This window comes from Aplidium turbinatum, chromosome 2 (genome assembly GCF_918807975.1).
Source record: "Aplidium turbinatum chromosome 2, kaAplTurb1.1, whole genome shotgun sequence".
NCBI classification, from domain to species: domain Eukaryota; kingdom Metazoa; phylum Chordata; class Ascidiacea; order Aplousobranchia; family Polyclinidae; genus Aplidium; species Aplidium turbinatum.
The window spans coordinates 18083739-18106286 of NC_137473.1; the positions used below are offsets into that span (position 1 = coordinate 18083739).

The 22548-nt window shown below is 37.1% G+C and overlaps 2 protein-coding genes across 2 annotated transcripts; both read right to left on the reverse strand.

The window, feature by feature from the left end:
- Positions 1-489: 489 nt before the first annotated feature.
- LOC145764546 (tetraspanin-7-like) lies at positions 490-18553 on the reverse strand. The gene is made up of 7 exons (XM_082576168.1): positions 18414-18553; positions 17789-17977; positions 11958-12032; positions 8026-8121; positions 4634-4813; positions 4177-4260; positions 490-2302 (listed from the first exon to the last, which is right to left on the reverse strand). Exons 1-7 carry the CDS (start codon positions 18492-18494, stop codon positions 2234-2236), a joined length of 774 nt encoding a protein of 257 aa, XP_082432294.1. The 5' UTR covers positions 18495-18553; the 3' UTR covers positions 490-2233.
- Positions 18551-21292, reverse strand: LOC145764547 (DNA-directed RNA polymerase III subunit RPC8-like). The gene has a single exon (XM_082576169.1). The coding sequence runs from the start codon at positions 21280-21282 to the stop codon at positions 20683-20685; it is 600 nt and encodes a 199-aa protein (XP_082432295.1). The 5' UTR covers positions 21283-21292; the 3' UTR covers positions 18551-20682.
- Positions 21293-22548: the final 1256 nt, after the last annotated feature.

Here is a 22548-nt window from a genome sequence, read left to right on the forward strand (position 1 = left end):
AACTGTCCGATTGTGAATCGAGAATATTATGTTCATTGTAACAAAGCTGTTCTTCCTGTCTCACCGGCAACGGACAAGCCTGTCCCAGACAGCAAATCAACTGGTTTTTACAATGATTCAATGTCTGCAGAGGTTGAATCAATGTACAAAACTGTTGAATTGCTGTCTGGAGTCATGTAGTTTATGATTCAGATCTATCTGAGGTTGTCGAGCTCGACAGAAAAAAACACAACAGGGGAAGTAAACTATTCGTGTCACGGCAAGAAAATTGCTCCAATTCTAAGCTACGTACTAAAAAGCAGTTTAAATATTACACGCAACTCCCTTACATGACGACAACATTATGCCTTTGACCGACGCAAGGCAACATGGCGGTTCATCAATCATATAAACCTCCAAGAGCTTTATATAATGTTTGAACAGCTCTCAACTCCGCTACGAATAAGCTCTACCTGCCCCTTTCAATAACGCACAGGTACACAAGTGAGCTGACAACACAAATCTAGTGTAATATACAGGATAGACAAGACAGAAGGCATGCCACAACACGAATTTCGGAGAACAATATCAATACTTTCACAGAATACTTCAATCTTCTAAGACAATAATACAGTACACTTAAAAACACACTCTTTGTTTTACACTTTTAAGATTAGATAGTAACACCACTTCACATTCGAATTAGAACAAACTAGAAATGGAAACGTCGGTGTGTCAATATATAAAATATAAACACGGATGTTGTAAATTGACAGTTCATTTAAAGATGATACTGAACCAGCTACAATGAATTTGTATTTATAGAAAGGCCTACGCGTTGGCGTACACGAGTTCCTTTTCAAAACAAAAATGAAACAAGACTACAACGACACGAGTTCATGTTGATTTACTATCAATTTTCATTTCGTTGATGATAAAGAATCAGATTGCTATGCAGGCAATTTTACAACACATTACACTCGACAAAATTGTTTCAAAGATTCACCTACGTCTCTTGACAAAATATATGATAAATAGATAGATAGCTGGCTGGTCAAAAATATCTGTGGTACCGTACTTGGCAAAAAGCAGAATCTTGACTGCTGGGAATGTTACAAGTTCAAATTTAATGGTAAAGCTTAACACAGCTTCAGAGAAACCAAAAGTGTCATTATTATTCGATATTACTAATCACTTGAAAAGATGAATTGCACAACAGGGCAACCTTTTTATTTTCTATGCTGTCATCTAAGTTTGGCTGCAATAGGAGTATTTTAAAATGAACATAAAAGGGGGGAAATTTTGCAATGCAGTAGTAAGAATTAAAAAAAAAATAAAACAAAAAATATTCAGAGCATTCAAGTAGGACGCAGAAAGCTGTCTAGCTTAACGCGTAGCCGAAACCCAGGAACTCACGTGCAGACCAAAATGGCTTTCAGTGGTAACTAATGGCAAAAAAATGGACTTTTAAGAAATCAGCTTGTGGTCTGAACGTTAACAGTTCGATTTTTATGATGATTATGTAGTTCAGTATGTTATCAAGGTTTGATTTTTCAGTTCAAATTAAATAGAAGAACGTTAAAGAAGCTTTAACGTCCATAAGAGTTTTAACGTAAATGTCAGCAACGGCATGTAGCCGAATAGCAAAGTTAACAAGGTATGAAAACACTATTCAGAAAGAAAAGCTAAATTGATGCACGTGACACGATTTTAGAGACAAGAAACTACATATATATGAAAATACTCGCATCTCGAACATTTCTGTCAACTGTGGATTTCTTATCGCTCGGTGTTCCCCGTTTACAAAACTTTGGAATTGCACCTTTTGAGAGCAATAAATCGATTGGATAAAAACCAGATTCGCAAAACAAGAGCTGTGATGGGTCGTGCAAAATCCCAGTATTCGTTCTTTTTAAAGATCTTGAAAATATTTTACATTGATTTTTATGTTGAAAGTTTTGTTGTTGCAATAAAAAGTAATGATAAAACGGAAACACAGTATAACTCTTTCAAAATTAAGCAAGCATGACAGTTAAGCTGACAAAATTCAACATTTTGCATAAATCTAACATCCAGAAGTTTTGATGACACGCAAAGATGTTCAATATTGCCAACTGATAACAACACTTAGGTAAGATACAATACATCACTATTCACTTTTACTACAAAAACTACACATTTTCACATTAGTTTAACGTCGTGATTATAGATATGAAACGTCTTTGTGTTCCACAAACATCAATCTCTCAAGGAATTAGACCAACTCGTACTTATTCGCATTGATGTTGGAGGCCAGGCCACAGGATAAGATGACACCCAGAAGCTAAAGTAATAACAAATGGATGAGTGAATTTTACCGATTTCATGTTGACGAAACATATTATATGGCAAACAAATCAGTACAGTCGGAGACACTTGCTTCAATTTGTGGCCTTGTGGAGTGTGGACTCACACAAAAAACAAACTAAAAAAAAATACCAACTGAATGGTCAAGAAAATATTCGTCTTCGAAACGAGACCAAGCTGATACTTTGTGGCGGCACTAACCAAGTCAGGCCAAGCAATCGAACTGGAAGTGGTGCTAGCCAACTGCAGAAGCTAAACAGCATATGAAGCACAGCAAAAACTAGGTAGGAAACAAGAAAGTCTACTAATGCGTCTGAGCCCATTTTAACTTTCCTTCTTTCTACGATGTTTCCTGACTGCACCAGCATCCAGTTTTGCGGTAATCAAGTAGGCGTACCATAGCGTACTGATGAGCAATCAGTTCGCACCGGTGATGCAATAAAACTGTTTGTTGAAAAATAGAGAGTTGTCCGTACCAAATTATTGTCAACAAGCCACGTGGTAAAATAATAGCTTGGAAGAAAAGCATTGGATTGCAAGTCCATGGCTTGTTTGGGGTGTCAATCAACCGCACGATATAAAGGGTCTGCTACTATTCGGCGAGTCCAATTCGGCTAGTCCGATTCGGCGAGTGCCCTATTCGGCGAGAGCCCTTTTCGGCGATTTTTTGAATTTTTTTTTTAAATAATCGGCTACTGTAGCCTAATTATCATTGCCGCTTTTACATCGTTTTAACGTCGCTAATCGTTGAAATAAGACCCTAACCCCAAACCGCTAACCCAACCCTAACCCCTAAAACGGCAACGATAATTAGGCTACGGTACCCAATAATTTAAAAAAAAAATTCAAAAAATTGCCGAATAGGGAACTTGCCGAAAAGGGCTCTCGCCGAATAGGGCACTCGCCGAATCGGACTAGCCGAATTGGACTCGCCGAAACGGGCCATTCCGCGATATAAACCAGCACGTTGAAACTACGACAAAGATGAAAGAGAACTTTTACTCGCTGGGATGTGTTTCGTCACGGCGTTATTATTGTACGTTTTGTTTACAGGATTACAAAGGACTGGGATATGATTCCTAAATACAATCAGCAACTTTCCAATGGTCTCCTACTTTCGAGAAAGAATCATGGAATGCATCACATGCTCACTAGGGATAATAGCATGGGGCACGTCAGATTATTAAAAATGCGATCGTTTATAACTGTACAATTATGTCGTTAACAAGCAAGCTCAAAGGCAAACATTTTTTATGTGACCGACTATCGTGCAATGCTGTGTACAGAGCAGCCATTGAAATATTTTTATAACATTACTGGATCTAAACTGCGATCTTTGGTTCTCAATGAGTAGAAAAAATAAGTTTACGAAACAGTAGAAAAGTCATCAACAGAGGAGTCAGTTAAAGTTAACAATAAATTCCAACGCACACAGCATCGAGTTTAAAAAAGTTTTCGCAGGGTGGGACTTGATGATAAACGCCAGAAACCTCAGCTAAAACGTTACAAGCGCTCTTCACCAGGGGTGAACGATGTACCGCAAGGTGTGCCACAACAGTCACAAAGGTGCATGAGCAATTGAGCACGCAGAGGTAAAACGTAGTTTACAAAAATTTGTGGTGGTGAATGGTAACGAAACGGTTTGCACCGTGCTGCTGTTGGTTGCACAAAGCAAGAACTGACATCATGCAATCTTTGATCTTGGCAAAGAAATCTTCTTTTTTGTCTATTTTTACGTTTTGTTGTTGGTGTATTTTTGTATAAACATGTTACAATAGTTGATTTTTAGAAAAACTATTTAAAGCCTCAAGGTCCCTTTATTTAAGTGTGGGTTAACCACAAGCAACTCACCTGAAAGGCGGCGACCCCAAACATGACCCCTAGAATAATTCCAAGGTTGCTGTCCACTGTCTGGAATACTAAGTCGTAGCAGCCCTGCAACAGACAAATTGATTGACTTTTTGATGCACATGAGAAACCTTTTGTGACAGACGAAAAGTTTATGAAGTGCCTCAATTGATCGGGATTCGGGAAACAAATTCATCAAAGTCTAAATAAACTAAATTTTCTTCGAATATTTGAGTTTTACAAAAAAATTTTTTTACAAAAAGCGTCAATTCGCAACACTTCTCACTCTTTGCTCACAGAGGCTTCATCACTTACCTGACTTATAAGCATAATAAGATGCAGTAACATAATCGTTGCTTTGTCGTCTTGTTCGCATGAATACAACAACAAAGAAAATAAAACAATCGCAGCAAAGCGTTGACTTCAATTCATGGTCAAACATAAGACAATACAAACTCACATTTTGATAGACCAGATCCGCTGATGGGTCTTTAGCAGTTACTGTCATTATGCCGTCGTTGTTTGACAGTTCATCGCAGAGTGAGATGTTAGCAGCGCAGCAGGTTTTGGGCAGATTCAATTGTGTCCAGTTGGCAACGTACCAATAGTCCGAGAAGTTGTGAACGCCACAGCATTCCAACTGCAACATTTAAATAGTTAAGATACTAACAACGTCTGAGTTTTCTATAACTTAGCCATGCAAAAAATATCGAGATCAGAACGATATCAAAAGGACAAGAAAAAAATATAAAAGAATGCAAAATCCTAACAATTCGTTACGTGTTCGCTTCAAATTTATAGTGTTATAATTTTTTCAGGCAATGGTGATTGTTTTCCTTGAAAAATGCTTGGAGAACTACTGTAGATATCGACTAGGTCACAAATCAATTAACAAGATTTGTAAAGTAATAGCCTGCTACATTTTGGCGTTGGTTTGGTCATTCCATAAAATTAATACCCTGTAAACATAAAATGAATGATACTATTCACGCGCTTTATAAATACGTGATCACTATGATCTGTCGTATAAGAACATTACTTACGCCACTTCAAGACGAGTTTAAAAAAAAGACAGTATATAACTGTGTGATAATCTTGATGACACGTAATCACTAATCAGTTAGCAAATTAGCTCCTTTTTTACTGGCTAGAACTGACAACATATGACAAGATAGCCAACGATTGCATTCAATTGTCCCAAAATGTGCTTGCACATTGCACAAGGCACTGTGCGACGGTGTGGAACAAAACTGAGCTTGAATTTCAAACGTTGAATTTTACTTGGACTTACTGGACAATGGACTTTGGACATATTACATTTATTTGATTGTGTATATAACCCAAACAGCAAATCAGTCGTCTTTTTACATTGGTTCAACGTTCAACTATTGAATTTATGTATAAACGACTGATTTGCTATCAGGGAAGGTATGGGGATAAAAGAAAATCTAGAACCATAAAATCTAGAATAATATCAATTATCAACATGATTTCAGTGAATGACGTTAAACTTTTGCCCAGTCACAATGAAAGAACATGTGCAAAGTTTGGCTAGCTCTGATTGATATTACGTGCAGGATATCAAGGAAATTCTCTTATTGACAATAGGGGATTAGTAGCGGGTGAAAAATGTCATCAATCAAACTTTAAATGAGTGCACTTCTTAGTTTGAGTGTGAAGCAGAATTGATAAGTGTCTTTAATTTGTTGTAGAATTTCACTACCTGGGGTTTTTTTTTCGCTGACACTTTTCGGTCATTTGTTCGAAATGACTTGAAAAAATTCGGTCATTTTTTATTTATTTCGGTCATTTTTTCTGAGGAAAATATTTCCTTTCAAGTAGCTGATACAAACCAAAATTTGCACTTCCTGACTAGCTACAACATAGGCGCCAACTTTTTATGCTGTATTGATACATAAAACAATAGATGAACTAGCGATCGGCAGCAGGACAACATTTTTTGAATGCAAACCGCAACAGCTTCGCGATAAATAATCACTAGAACGAGTAGGATGCTACAATTCCACACCAGACAAAATCTGTCATTTTTACATTGATTTAACGTCTACCATTTTGTGTCGATTCAATGTCATCAGATGTTGAATGCACCCAAAAACAACATAATTTGCTACGTAGACGGAGTGTGCGTTTGGCTTTACGCGCTTGCAAACAGACTCGATGTTGCTTTCGAAAGTCGAAACCTCTGCAGTGAATTGTCGCGGCAGTGAATCGCTCGCTGTGAAAATGAACTTGTAGTCTCGGCACGACGTAAACACCAACCAACGCAACAAGGGCTGGTACAAACCGCATTGCGCACATGCGGAATAATCAACGCAACAACGGACTCGCGCAAACTGCATGGCGCACACACGACCGTTGCCATAGAAACCTGATCAAAGACGGGAATATGCGCATCTTTTGTTTCATCTGCAACACGAAAACAGGTCAACCATAAAGTTGAAAACAGGTCAGTCATAAGTTGCGATATTGTAGTGAAAAGGGAGCTATAATCAAACGTCTCTCCGTAACTATTTTTCAAGAGCTGTTTACGGATGTCAGCAACTTCTAAATTTATTCAAGGTGACGTGCTGTTGAATTGATGTAAACGTGAATGATTTTACTTTCAACAGGTACATTTTCAAGCGTATAATCAAGTTAGTACTTGCATTCCATTTTCAAGACATTGTCATTCCATTTACAGTATACCTTTTACTTTTTAGTAAACCTTTTCGTCTCTTATTTCATGGTAATAAATCTAATTCGTTGCTAAACTTTATGTTGTGCTTAGCTTAAAGAGTCGCAGTCCATCAACCGATAGTTTACGCAGACGCATGGCATGTGTTTGCTTAACCGAAGCGGTCGAGTTTTGTTTATAATAATTAACGGTACCGGTAGGTCGAACGTAGCGATAACTCCGACTGTGGCAATAAAAGCAATCCTAGTGTGACGACATAATTATGTCATCCATCTGCGTGACATTTTGCTGAATTTACGTTGCTGCTGATGAAACACGCTTTCGCCCCCACGGCCAAAAAAATCGTTAGGCGCCTAAAAAAAACCCAGACTACAGCAATACAAGAATCTGTTTACAGTAGTCGTATACTTTTCATCATTAAGTGCAAATTTAGAGCTTCAAAAAAATGTTAATAATAATTTCCGTTTTGAAATAATTAAACTTGTAAAACCTCGTTATTGAAAGTCAGTCCAAAACCAGTAATGGGATCAAAAACAATGCCACCAAAGCTTATGCTGAAACGTGTGTCATCTTACCGATTACAAGGCAGGCAGAAAATCTTGATATCAGGTTACGCAATGCACAAGTCCTTTGGGAATGAATTACTTTCGTGACTTTATACAAAGACCAACAAATCCATTCAATTTTTAACACTGACAGTTTGCAATACCGTTTTTAAGCATCTAGCCTAAGTAACACATGTAAATTGCTGGTACTTTTTCCATCATGTGCCAGTTATCAGTGTCAATTTTTTTTTTACATAACGTTGTTAGAAAATTAACTGCTGTACTTTGTACACAGCACCACAAAAGTACGGTAGTGGCTTTAGGATAATACATGAAATAATGTCTGAGAACTAATGGTTACAACACACCCATATTGGACGTTTCAAACCTATTTTATTCAGTAAATTAAAAAAAGAGAGGCATGATATCAGCAGAAATGTACACAGTGATAAAAAGATAATAACATTGTGAAACTTGCTCAAACTGCTTAGTGCTCAAAACATGTTTCAAAGACTAGTCGGTAGGTTTAAGTTTCTAGACAATTCACAAGCTCAAAACGTTGATATGTTACTGTTGTGCATGAAACTCGATTATACTTATAGCGAAACTTACCTGAGATTGAATTTGATTAATGGCATCTTTAGACTGACTGTCGTTCATGTACGAGTTTATGGCATTTGTCATTCCGTGACGGAAGCTATCCGATACCTGGAACAAAAAGTAAAGCTGACAGTGAAAAAAAAAACAATAACTGGTTCATCTATATTTCATGAACAGTCCGGCCATATATCGCTTCAATATGTATCTCAATTCTTAGACGTTCATAAAACAAAACGACTTCAGATTAAGTTCCCAGACGGCAAATCAGTCCTTTTTTACACTGTAAAAAACGACTGACTTACTCTCTGGGTAAGGATCAGTAGGGTAACAACCACACCAACTTGGCTTTGCTGAAACGAGCAACAGCAGAAGTGGCAAAATAAGGTCATAGGTATGCTTGTGAAATGCGGTGACAATAATGTGTAGTGAAGGTAGAAAGTTTATGAACAAACTGCAGAAAAAATTCCACTATTCTGAGATGAAAATCGATATTACGAACTAGCTTTGTGCACTAATATTCCTGTATTTAAGCAAGAATCTTGGCACACCGAAGTTGCATACCAAGTCAAAACAACATAAATGTGTTGTTGTTTGATATAATAGTTAGCCGCCGAGTATAACTCTAGGTACCACAATAACAATTCTTCCAAATGCTCAATTTCAACCTTTTAACGTAAAAATCAATAATTAATAGTCTGCTTGTCTGCTAAAATGAAGCTGCGTATGTGGATTTATTACGTAATTTTACGAGCATGTGTACACTTTAAGTAAAAAAAAAACGCACAATCAAAATCAATCTTCAGCACAAACAAAAGAGCTTATTTTTCATACAAACTTTTTTGGAAGCATTTTTACTATTGGTATTATACGCTTTTTAATAGCGCGAACTTTGATTGAATTTTCTAACTGTCCAACTGCGTCTACATTCATGCTCAGGCTCACCCATTGTAACCTTAAAGTGGGGTAAAAAAAATTTTTTTTCACAAAGGTTGTCCTAGATTTTTTAGCTTATCAAGTATGACCACTAAAGTTGGTCACAATATACAGACCATGTATGTCTATCATCCTGCAATGAAATTTTTTAAATCCATTAACTGGTTTGAAAATTATGCACAAAATACCTGAATTTTTTTTACCCCAGCTTTGGGGTAAAAAAAGTTTTCATGGGGTAAGAAGACCTGTTGGTATAGCAGCTTCTTCTTCTTTATTATTATAATATTGATTTCGTATGTTTTGCTATTGATTTCATATGTCGGAATGGCCCGTTTCGGTGAGTCCGATTCGGTGAGTCTGATTCGGTGAGTCCGATTCGGTGAGTCCGATTCGGTGAGTCCGATCCCTATTCGGTGATATTTTCAATTTTTTTTTTAATTATCGGGTACCGTAGCCTAATTATCATTGCCGTTTTAGGGTTAGGGGTTAGAGGTTAGGGGTTACAGGTTAGGAACTCATCGAATCGGACTAACCGAATTGGACTCACCGAATAGTAGCAGACCCTTCATATGTAATGTAAATGATTCTCCACCTGAGGAAAGAAGCTTTGTGTAACTCATATATCAAGGACTGTGAGAGACGCTGAACCCATAGTCGAAACTGACCGGATGGGTCATGATGATGATGTAAACGATTTTGCACACAATTTTTGTATGCATTTTTTATTAAAATACACATTGTAAAATCGCAAAGTCTCATTTCTGTAATAAAAACAGCAGCAAGACAAAAAATTGTGTCTAGTATACTTATGCACGCCATTCTGAATTTTATCTGCAGCTCTAGTTTGAACATGCGAGTGGGCGATTAAATTCCGCGGATCGTGAATCTTAAAAAATCAACCAGCAGTTTGTGAATAAACATACAACTAAAAAACAACAGACAGGAAATAAAACAACAGTTTGTGTATGTATGATTGTATGAATGTATGTGTTGTGCCCAATCGATCGATGGATCACTCTGTACTCTCAATCTGCGCTATTGATCGACTAACCCGCAACACTAACCTTAACCTCGGACCCATAATTCCAACAAACATCAATTCATTGTGCATAACTCAGGCATACATTGGCACTGATGCATCCAGAACTTTATTTTTTATATTTTTTGATGATATACTGCTTGGCAGTTGATGTAACACCAATACAAAGCCAAAACATTCCATAAAATACAGTTTTTTTTTACCCCAAATCAACGAATTTTATTGGGGTAAAAAAACACCTCAATAATAATTTACATAAACATTTGGAGGCCCCAGTCTTTGTTGCATCTAGTAGCCTCACAACATAGTACTCACAATATAACATTAAAACATTCATACTACCTATTAGAGATGCAGCAAACCCAAAATTTTTATCCGCACACCGCACCGCAACTGAATCATCTATCTGCACACCGCAATTTATCTGGAACTTTGACACTGCACCGCACACCGCAAATTACAAAATTTTCAAAAAATATTTTAATGCGTTATTTTTTAGAAAGTCAATTGTGGCAAAAAGCACCCATGGCATATTACCTTACTGGTAACCTACCGTACCAGTACAGTTGTGCACTAATTGACTAGGCTAACCAGATCATATTCCCTTATAATCAATGCATCTAAGTTGTAAGACATCATGCTTTTTCAAATAGAATGTTCCTGGATCCAGTATCAGGACTTTTGAACACTTTTTGTAAGCAATAATGCAATTTTAATGTCAGTGGCTGTATGAACTACACACACTTGAGTAAAACTTATAGCCTGAACTCACTAGGCTAACTGTTCTAGTAACTAATGCGGTAGTTGCGGTAGGCCTATAGCCTGGTAACTGAGCTTATCAGCGAAGCTATTAACCAAAAACACTCGTACAGCTTCCCTCACAAGTCACAAGCCAGCCCCAAAACCTTGTCAACTGCAAATCATTGGCATAGCTTTCCAGCTTAGGGTTTCCGAAGGAAAAAAACTCTTCCGTGTTTCCAATTTAAATTTGAAGTTTCATAACTGATTTTCTTGAAAAGTTGAGTTTATGAAAGTTTAATTTCTTGAAAGTTTACGCGACAAGCGGCGCGGCTTTGTCATTTCAACCTTCCACGCGGCGCGGCACGCGAAGTCAAAAGCGGCCGCGTACGCGGCACGGCTTGCATTACTACTACCTATCACTAAAATTTAGCAAAAACCTTTAATAAACTCCTCCGAACCTTTTTTGCACCCTTTGCTGCCCATATCTACTCTATTTAACATATCTCTTCTTTGTCAAATCCAATCTTTTTCCTCTACCCCTCAAACTAATCACCAGAGACCACTTAAACAGACACTAAAAAAGTTGAGTGAATATTTACTCATTTTAGATGTGAGATAGTAAGTGTTTTTTTTTTACCCCAATAACTCCACTATTTTTTTTACCCCACTTGACTATACTACAATAAATAAAATTAACAGAAAATTTTGTCCTGGAAGAATGAGATCATTACTTTTGTTGGGAGTATAAAATCAGTTGAGATTTTCTAAACAAAATGTTTCCATTCAAATGGATGTAAGAGCTTTTTTAAATCGTAAAACAAAGCTTTATAATTACAGTATTTTTATCGACATCCATTGAGCCTGCCATCTCGTTTTGTCAAAGTTACTTGGATGTTTAAGCAGTTGCTAGGTGTTTGACATAAATCTGTTGCCCTTTAACTTATGTCACAATAAAAGCATCACGGTATCCAGCGACCAACTCATAAAATATACAATATCACGCATCAGCAAAGCATGGACTTAATTCCTATGACATAAATCCACTTTGTGTCAAAACACCATCCTCTGCTGATGTCTATCATCATCCATTTGTCCTATCATTAGTACATGAGACCTGGCGTTTGTCCCACGTTTGGCTTATGTCAGTCAAATACCGTGCTGTTGTAAAAGAGCGATTTATAATCTAAATGGAATGATGTCCATACAATCGTCGAACTGTAAAACAACTTACCTGTCCGCGAAATACGATAACAGATATTGCACCACCAATTTCGGCTACAAACACGATCCCAAGAGCAAAGGCATACTGCACAAAACAAGATGTTTACTGTTTTATGTTACACACTTGTCCCTTAAAATACGATCGTTAGAACAGCTTATATCATATACAAACACCAGCTATTTGTACAAGCTTGACAAACTCTTTTTCGAGGCTTGATAATGTGTTAAACCATTATATATATATATTAGGGTGGCTCTTATTTGGCAAAAAATGAAAAAAATTTGAATTTTGTGTGGGACACCCTTTTAAAAGGTGAGGTTGTCAGAAAAAATAACTCCTGCAAAAAATTTTTGAATTTGAAATTGATTTAGAGGTGGCCCTCCCCCCCTAAAGTTTTGCTCCCTCCTCCAAAATACCAAATCTGCATATCTCAAAAACTGCTTGAGCTAGAGATACGGTTTTTGTGTCAAAAGATGCAGAAAGCATGATTTCCTATATGCTTTGTGAACAGTGATTGCGTCTATCTTGAGTAGAAAAGCAGTTATTTAGAAAAAACCTGTTTTTCGGTATTCTAGCACAAAACAGTGCTAAACAAGCATTGTGGCCCAAGCTATTCAATAAACAAAGTTCATAAACTAACCGGTAAAACTGGTAAAGCAATAAACGAAATAAGTATTCCTAAACTTTTATGCATTCATGCATAGCTAAAATGCCCGTTTTGTATCATATTCCTTGGAGAAACTCCTGAGCGTGGAATCCGCTTTCAAGCTTCAGGTGCTATGCATCGCACTTGTTGGATGGCAAAGGCGATTTATGCAAAAAGCTTGGTGTGCATTTATGGTATCTGTCCGAAGAAATGGTTGGACTAGCCTTGTTTGACTCTCGATTGTCTGTGGAAAGTAAAAAGCTAATGGTGGCAACCATGTTAGATGAAACAGGAGAACGTCCACCAAGGAGACCAAGCATCAAAGTAGATGCGTTTCTTAGCAATAAGGGTCTAGAACAGTATTGCACCTCTAATTCAAAATGGCTTCTTCAGCTGTTGGGTGAAGATGAAGCAATAATTATACTTTCAAAGGATCCTGCTCATTGGACTGAAGATGGTGCATTTATTCAAGCTTTACACATGGCAAAGGGACTTTCAGTAGTCAATGACAGAGCAGAGAGAGGAGTTGCTCTAAGTCTAATCCAGGATTTTAACAAAATCTTAACTGAAGATGAGTACCAACTTCAGTTTCTTTTGCAAGTTGTTACTGAACACAGAAAACTGTTTCCAAATTCCAACAAGAACAATATTGTCTATTCTTCTTCGTTTAAACCTTCTTTGTTACTCCAGGGGTCAAGGGCTCTGTCTTTTACCACTCTTGGGCAGTGGCGATGCGGTTTAGATGCTTGAGCAGGTGTCGAGCAGCAATCCTTTGATTCGTCCATTGATTCGTCATCCAGTTCAAGCAGACCACGCACACCATTTGGCGCAGTTACAGATGGTGTGGTCTGTGGTTTGTTCCTCTTTGCCACACTCACAGATTGCGGATGGAGCCATCCCCAATTTGTGCATGTTGGTGCGAAATAGTCTGACTCCAGTAGGCTAGCCCAGTACGCAGGCGGTTGAGCCGCACCCAGGCCTTCCTTGGCAAATTATGCATTCCGGTTGGATGGGGGCTGGTGTCGGAGATACAACTTTAGAGTCTTGAGGAGTTCTTCTTCCACTCTGACTCTCTGAGCTCCATTTGTTGTTCTCCCAGGTAGCCGCGCTGATGGATTGGTCTTCAGCGGTTTTCATCAGAAGTTGTGCGTCACATACAAATGGGTGTCTCGATTTCAGCTGCCGAGGATGCTCGATTGCTCGCTCACAGACTCGTAGAGATTTGAGTGGAGCAAGTGGTTGGGGTTCGTAGTGCGGCGAGAAAGAGACAGGATGGCTTCTTCGCGACGAAACTCAGCTGGTTGGTTGCCTGCAAGGACAGGGAAATTGTCCAATGGTGTAGGTCGCAGACATCCTGTCACGATGCGCAAGGCAATATGTGAAATATTGTCGATAATATCGCTTCTTCCAGTATGATACTGACCAGAATTACATTTTGATATGAATATCGTTACCAGTGTTCCCTCTAAGGTGCAAAAATTAGGACAAAAAAACGAAATTTTGTAGACGGTTTCGTGGTCACAAAAAAGGTTGTAAAATCAAGATTTGGTCAAAGGCGTTTTTTCTAAATAACTGCTTTTCTACTCAAGATAGATGCATTCAATGTTCAGAAAGCAGATAGAAAACCATGTTTTCTGCATCTTTTAACACAAAAACTGTATCTCTAGCTCAATTGGTTTTCGAGATACGCAGATTTGGTATTTCAAGGGAGGGCACAGAACTTTAGGGGGGGAGGGCCACCTCTAAATCAACTTCAAATTAAAAAAAAATTTGCAAGAGTTATTTTTTCTGACAACCTCACCATTTGAAAGGGTGTCCCAAGCAAAATTCAAAAACTCAATTTTAAGAGCCACCCTAATATATATATATATATAATGCTTTATACAATTAAGCCATTTACTACGTCTACCGCAGTTTCTGAGGCTACCTTTGACACAAGCCTTCTTCGGACCTAAAAACATCACCAGCCAACTACTTACTTAAACAAAAAGGTAAAAAGTGTGGACGTTAATAAAACATCAGTTTTTTCAATCACATACGGCAATAAATGTAAAACAGTTATATACATTCTTAGTATTAAGATACCTTGAATGTTTAATGACCCAGCAACAGTTTATCGGCTTTACTTTTAATATTAATATAGAAAATGAGCTGGTAAACTGTTGCTGCATTTTTATTAAACAAGGCAATTTATATAATACTTATTAATTCAAGACAGTTAACCGTTTCAAGCAGACAGTTCGGTTAGGTTCGCGGTAACTAAAGGGTTTTATGAGACAGTTACATTCTTATCAGAAACAAAAATATAGGCAACGTGCAGAGGTGGGGTCTGCTACTATTCGGTGAGTCCGATTCGGTGAGTCTGATTCGGTGAGTTCCTAACCTCTAACCCTAACTCCTAACCATAAAACCGCAATGATAATTAGGCCACGGTACCCAATAATTAAAAAAAAAAATTGAAAAAATCCCCCGTTAAGGGATCGGACTCACCGAAACGGGCCATTTCGGCAAAGGTGGGCAGTAGCGCGCTACTTTTGTAGCGCCGCTACTTTTTAGTTGGATTAGCGGCGCTATTTTTTTTCAGTCGCACTCACGCTACCCGCTACTTTTTCATTTAAAGTGAAAAAAATACTCGTTTTTTGGTAACGCTGGCGTGGTCAAGCAGCTATGTTATATATATAGCTTATATATAGCCTATATAATCGGTTTGATTGCAAAGTTTCGGTCTTTTGTGAAATTTCGTTTTCTGGTGTGGAGCTACGGTCCTGCGATCAAGGTATAAAATCGATACTTGGCGACATCCCGTGAAATGTCGGTGCAGAAGAAAACAGCAATTGTGGACGCCTTTTTTTCGGACGGAGAAAGTCCTTGAGCTTTTCGAATATTGAGTTAAAACATTTATTCATAAAATACAACACGCCCATTCCTTCCAGTGCTGCGGTGGAGAGACTTTTCTCTGTTGGTAAAGATGTGCTTTACTGCTTAAGCCAAAGTGGGCAGGACTTAGTGACTCTCATTTTGAAATGCTCATGTTTTTGAAAGATGCGTAACAATAAACTTCCCTTAGAATGTGTTTGTTTTCTATAACGACGTTAAAATGACAGTGTAAGTAAACGAATGATAACATTCGTTTTCAAGGTCATTTTCGCGTCACTAGGAAATTGAAGAGTGTTTCCTAGTGTCATTTTAGACAAAAGTAGCGGTAGCGGGCGCTAATTTGGTCCGAGTAGCGGTAGCACGCTACTTTTGTAAATTGGTAGCGGGTAGCGATAGCGCGCGCTATTTTGGTCCAAGTAGCGGTAACGGGTAGCGCGCTACTTTAAAAGTAGCGGGTGCCCACCTCTGGCAACGTCATATCAAACTGAGAGAATGACAGTTGTAATAAAAAAATAAATAAAAAGAACTAAAAAGCACAAAAGGAGCAGACTAAAAGGAGTAAAAGCTTTACAGTATAACAGAAAAGAAAACGTGCAAATTTTAAACAATCTAATACAAAATAAAGTGAAGAACAAATAAAGTGCATAACAGAAAGATGACAGTTGTACACAGAACGGGTCTGCTACTATTCGGCTAGTCTGATTCGGCGAGCTTTTGAAATTTTTTAAATAAAATTATCGGGCACCGTAGCCTAATTATAATTGTCGTTTTTACATCGTTTTAACGTCGCTAAGCCTTGAAATCGTGCAGAAAGGAATAAAAATAAAATGTTTGAACTATTAAATTAAAACTCGTCATGTCAGTTCAGTTGTTTTTATTTCTGACCATCATATCAAAAAGAATACACGTCAACATAGCAAAAGTAGAAGTGACAAAACGCGAACGTTAAAACATGCTTGAATTCGTCATGTCAGTAGAGTTGTTTTTATTTCTGATCATGATATCAAAAACAATACATGTCAACATAACAAAGGTGTAGAAAAAGGTAGAAGCGACACAACGTGAAGGGAAAATAAAAAAAAGAAAATATAACAAACAAAATAAATCATGTAATGATTGACTAGTTTGGATCAACAAATGTGTGGCCTACAGCTTGGATTGAAAGGAAATTATTGAGTACCGTAGCCTAGTTATCCCGACCAGCAAAAATTTGTCCCAAGAACCCAGTCAGCCTAACGGAAATCATTTTTACATTATAGTAACAGAATAAAAAGTCTAACCAAATGTGTGGCTTATCGTTTTAACGTCGCTAAACGTTGAAATCGTGTAGAAAAGGGAACTTTTGCTGACTAGGATACGTTGAAACTGAGAAACGTTCACAGTTCAAGCCCTTCGATTTGTTCCAAGAACCCAGTTAGCCTAACAGTTCATTTTTACACTGTAGTAACATTAGGCTAACTGGGTTCTTGGAACAAATCGAAGGGCTTCTGTGAATGTTCCTCAGTTTCAACGTATCCTAGTTCGTATTCGTATCCTAGTTCTATCTTTTTCTACACCTTTGCTATGTTGACATGTATTGTTTTTGATATCATGATCAGAAATAAAAACAACTCTACTGACATGACGAATTCAAGCACGTTTTAATGTTCGCGTTTTGTCACTTCTACCTTTGCTATGTTGACATGTATTCTTTTTGCTATGATGGTCAGAAATAAAAACAACTTCTTCTCTTCTTCTTTCGTTTGAGACCAGATCAAATCAAATTTCAGGGCAGGTGATGGAGAGCCAGGTGAGTGTAGCTTCGTCCAGCGTTGCTATACCATGCGTTCCATTTGGTGCCTTATAGATCGGACAATCGAGAACGACATGGTCAGCAGTATAAAAGGATAAAAACAACTGAACTGACATGACGAATTTTAATTTAATAGTTCAAACATTTTATTTTTATTCCTTTCTGCACGATTTCAAGGTTTAGCGACGTTAAAACGATGTAAAAACGACAATTATAACTAGGCTACCGTGCCCGATAATTTTATTTAAAAAATTAAAAAACTTGCCAAATAGGGCACTCGCCAAGAAAGGCTCTCGCTGAATAGGGAACTCGCCGAATCGGACTCGCCGAAACGGGCCATTTCGACACAGAATACATAGATATGAACACACCACTAATAAATTCTATTTTGAACTGTCAGTGGCACTGTGAAAAAATACCAGATACTTTCGACTGACTCATGTCACTACTGTAAGACTTTAGATTACAAAAAGTCCACATGTGAAATAAACCAAGATAAGTATTAAGTATGCTGAAGAAACTTACTGTACGAAGCATGCAAGTATTTCCTTGTGTAATAGCACAACAGCCAAAAAATCCGATGAGTACAACGAATACGCCGATTCCAATCAGCACATAAGGTGCACTTGAAAAGTCTATGTCAGAAAGGACATTGTAATTTCCAAGTTTGATCTTGCTGTATATTCCGAAGCCAAGAAGGACGGCACCGACAATCTAAATAGTGAATATTATCACGTATATAAATCAAAACAATCAAACTGTGCAATGTGCATCCATCATTGCTTGGTGAAAATTTTGGCAAGAAAGAATTAAAACTGGATAACTTTCCTGAAAGTTTGTTAATGTGGTTTTGGAAAACTTTACATGTGATTGTGTAGTGTAACTGTGTAAAGCCTATGCCATCTTTCAACCATTCATTAATGCAGTAGATCCATAAGAATTTGTAAAACGTTCTTTCATGCTGTGTATTCCATTTTTATTTTCTTCACATTGGTCAAGCCAGAAGTGTATACAGTAGGCCACTACATTTACAGATTTTGTTAAGGAAAAGTGTTTCACAGCAGCTGAACAGTAAAAACAATCAAAACTCCATTTTGTACAGTATTTTAGAAGTCTTGTCTACTTTGCTTGAATTATTGAAAGAACTTACCCACAAAATAGCAGTGAATATACCCAAAAGGGCCTTTAGACAAGTCATAGCGGCCGTGGTTTTCATCACTTTACTTGCCATGACAATAATAGTTGCAAGGAAGTTAAAAACAACAAAAATTTAAGACAAATATAAACTCTAAAAACATAAAAAGTACAAAAACAGTTGGTCAAAGATCTTTTAGGCAAAATCCGTCTTATGCCTGACAGTGTACAACATTCATAAATTGATTTTTTTTAAATTCAATGGGGCAACCCTCTTGTGTCGTGTTAATACCTGAAAAAATAATCCTGTCAAATTTTTAGGGCAATTGAAAGCATTTTTAAGGTTGCTACCGACTTTGAAAGCTGCACATAATACACAAATGGGTCATTCCATGTCAACTCAACAGGGTGTGCAAGCTCAACCCTCTTAGATTTTCTTGAAATTTACACTAAAGTTTTATATTGATGTATAATGAACACAAAAAAAAATTCAGCTCATTATCTCAAGACGTTTAGAAATTATAGTCCTTCAAAGTCACCAAGGTTCCTCAAAATGCGTTCGCATGTAAATTTTCCTCCATGTTTGGGTCTTCATAACTTTTAATCTAAAGCATTTACAAAGCTGAAATTTGGTATTCTGATTAAGAAGCAGGTCAAGCAGCCCTAGTTTTCATATCTACCACCAAAATTGCTAATTTCAAATTAGTTTTAGATACAGAACCTTTCAAAAATTGAAATTTTTTACATTTGAAAATTTTTTATCAATTTTTGATGTCCGTTATCTCCCAAATCAATAGTCACAGAACTACCATTTTGCATATCATTAATCTATACTAGTTCATAATTAACCCCCATGAGACTGACACCAAACAAATGTGAAATTATTGAAGTTTGGAGAGTGCAAAGATGAAGCCCGAACCATCTTTACACCCTCCAAACTTCAATAATTTCACATTTGTTTGGTGTCAGTCTCATGGGGGTTAATTATCAACTAGTATAGATTAATGATATGCAAAATGGTAGTTCTGTGACTATTGGTTTGGGAGAAAACAAACATCAAAAATTGATAAAAAAAATTCAAATGTAAAAAATTTCAATTTTTGAAAGGTTCTGTATCTAAAACTAATTTGAAATTAGCAATTTTGGTGGTAGATATGAAAACTAGGGCTGCTTCTTAATCGGAATACCAAATTTCAGCTTTGTAAATGCTTTAGATTAAAAGTTATGAAGACCCAAACATGGAGGAAAATGTACATGCGAACGCATTTTGAGGGACCTTGGTGACTTTGAAGGGCTGTAATTTCTAAACGTCTTGAGATAATGAGCTGAATTTTTTTTTGTGTTCATTATACATCAATATGAAACTTTAGTGTGAATTTCAAGAAAAAATCTAAGATGATCGAGCTTGCACACCCTGTTGAGTTGACAGGGAATGACCCATGTGTGTATTATGTGCAGCTTTCAAAGTCGGTAGCAACCTTAAAAATGCTTTCGATTGCTCTAAAAATTTGACAGGATTATTTTTTCAGGTATTGACACGATACAAGAGGGTGCCCCATTAAATTAAAAAAAATTTCAATTTATAAATCACCCTAGTGTACGTCAGTACGTATCTACATTTTTAAGTAACTGTACTTGGCAGACAAGTTTGGCGATAATATTTGAAAGCAAAAACACATGTATTAACATTTACACTGGACTGGCCTCAATCAATACTGCACCACTAAGTCAAATCACACTGAGCCTGGACTAAAATACCAGTCTATTGAAATTTAACCTTTGTAGAAAGCAAAACAATCAACCAGCTGTGCCAAGGTGCCCAGGTAGAAATGAGGAGGAACACAACATTCTGTCACAGTCAACCTGTCGCAAGTACGGTATTGAAATTGTCACTGTAAACAACACATAGATGCCAACTTTTTCAAACAAATCATGTTATGGACAAGGCGCTTTAAGCTTTTGCATTGTACAAGCCGGAATGGCCTGTTTCGGTGAGTCTGATCCCTTAACGGGGATTTTTTCAATTTTTTTTTTTAAATTATTGGGTACCGTAGCCTAATTATTATTGCCGTTTTAGGTTTAGGGGTTAGAGGTTAGGAACTCACCAAATCGGACTCATCAAATTGTAGCAGACCCGTACAAGCAGACATGATGTATTGTATACAGCATACGTAGCCTGTTTTGTTCATTGACAAAAGAAACAATTACAACACAGTTTCCATGGTTCAGCAGTAAACCGGTAAAAATTATTTGCAAAGCTACTTCAATTGGCAAGCTATAATGCATCACTTATTGGACCACCAACTTAATAGACCCAAACCTGGTTCAGAAATAATTCCTTTCAAAGAATACGGAGTTTCACTTTTTTTTGGCAGTGCTGTTTCTGTTGCGATAGATTGTGGTGTTGTATCAACAAACGTTTCATCTACTATTCGAAATCTGATTGGCTCATTAATATCCATAAATAAATCATGTGTGCCTTCAGGCGTTTCATACTCCCAAACCCACACTTGCTCAGCATCATCAAACTTTGAAGGTTGCTGCAATGCTTCAGGGGGGATTAAAATATCATCGAAGAATCCTAGAGAAACCGTAACTCCTTCTTGACAACATCCTTTAATTTTTCCAACTAAAACTTCATCAACAAATGGTCGAAAGACGATGAACCGAAAGTGAACCTTTGTATGCGATGAGCCATCGCCTGGAAAAATGAATGATTCTTCGTACTTTTCAACATCGAACAAACTAATACACAATCCTACATTGTGAATGACTTTGTTGGCGAAACGTCGATTGAGTTCAACTTCCACAGCTTCATTTAAGGTTACGTTAAATAACCAAGGAGGAATCTTCACTGTATCAATCATACTTACTAAGTTAAACATTTTGCTATTAGGAGATTATCATATAACTGCAATAACAATAATACAGTACTACCTATATTATATCATAACATTATTATATTGGAAGTGGCTACATTTACAGCGCCGTAAATACAGCCGTTCTATGCCTTTTTATTAATCTTTACCTCGCTTTTACTGTGCATGCGCGCTGGTGCGTATTTTTTCTTCTTTCTCGAAAGAACAAATGAAAAAAAATGCATATATAACTTCTAAATTCAACCGCTTTTGCCAAGTGAATCTGTGGCGCGTGCGATCTTTGTCTGGCTCGTACTTTAAGGATATGAGTTCAATACCACCAAGAGGTGTTTCTTTTTTTAAACTAAATTCGAACACGAAGTGACTCAATCGCTAGGCTACGCATTTTTGTGGTCGTTCAGTTTAGTTTGTTTTTAGTTCTGACCATCACAACGAAAAAACAGTATATATATGACAAACATAGCAGAGGTCTAGAAAAAGGTAGAAGTGACAAAACGCGAACGTTATAGCCAGGGCCGCATTTAGCCTAAGTACTGCCCTAGGCAGATGAGAAAAGTGCCGCCCCCCAAAAAAAAATTTTCGATGGTGATTTTTGATATAACACAGGCACTTGTTCTCATTTGTCCTCAATTCCGCCATTTTTATAAAACTTCATGAAACTAAAGTTCTTTCGTAAACTAGTCTTACTTTTTGGCTTTTTTACATATATACTTTAAGCATCAAGGCAAGTACACAAAATAACCTGCAACTTTTTCATCAACCTAACATTGACTAAAAACATTTTTTCTAGGCTCCTTTAAATTTACTAACAGTGAAACAAACCGAATAAAGATTAATAAAAATTGCACAGACAAAGCCTAGTCGTCCATACTACGTGAGACAGATAACTAAAAGAAGTGCTAAGCAGCACATGTTGTTGAAAACTAATCAAGCGTGAAGTACTCTAGGGGCGATGACTTGCCGCACTGTTTATAAATGCGTGAGATGTGATGACATATTTATTAATTGATATATAATTGAATATATCTGTTGTGAATTATTATATTCACGTACAGTATTATCAACGTAATCTATTCGTATATTTTGCCACCCTAGGCAACTGCCTGGTGGTAAATCTGGCCCTGGTTATAGCGTGCATCATAGCAAAGCTGGACAATCAGTTTAAAATATGGCATGGTCGTAACACCTAAAATTTTTTTTAAGAATTTAGAGTTTTTTTTTACTCATAATAATTGTTAAAGAAAAAAACTCACTAGCCTTTTTTTTTCTCTT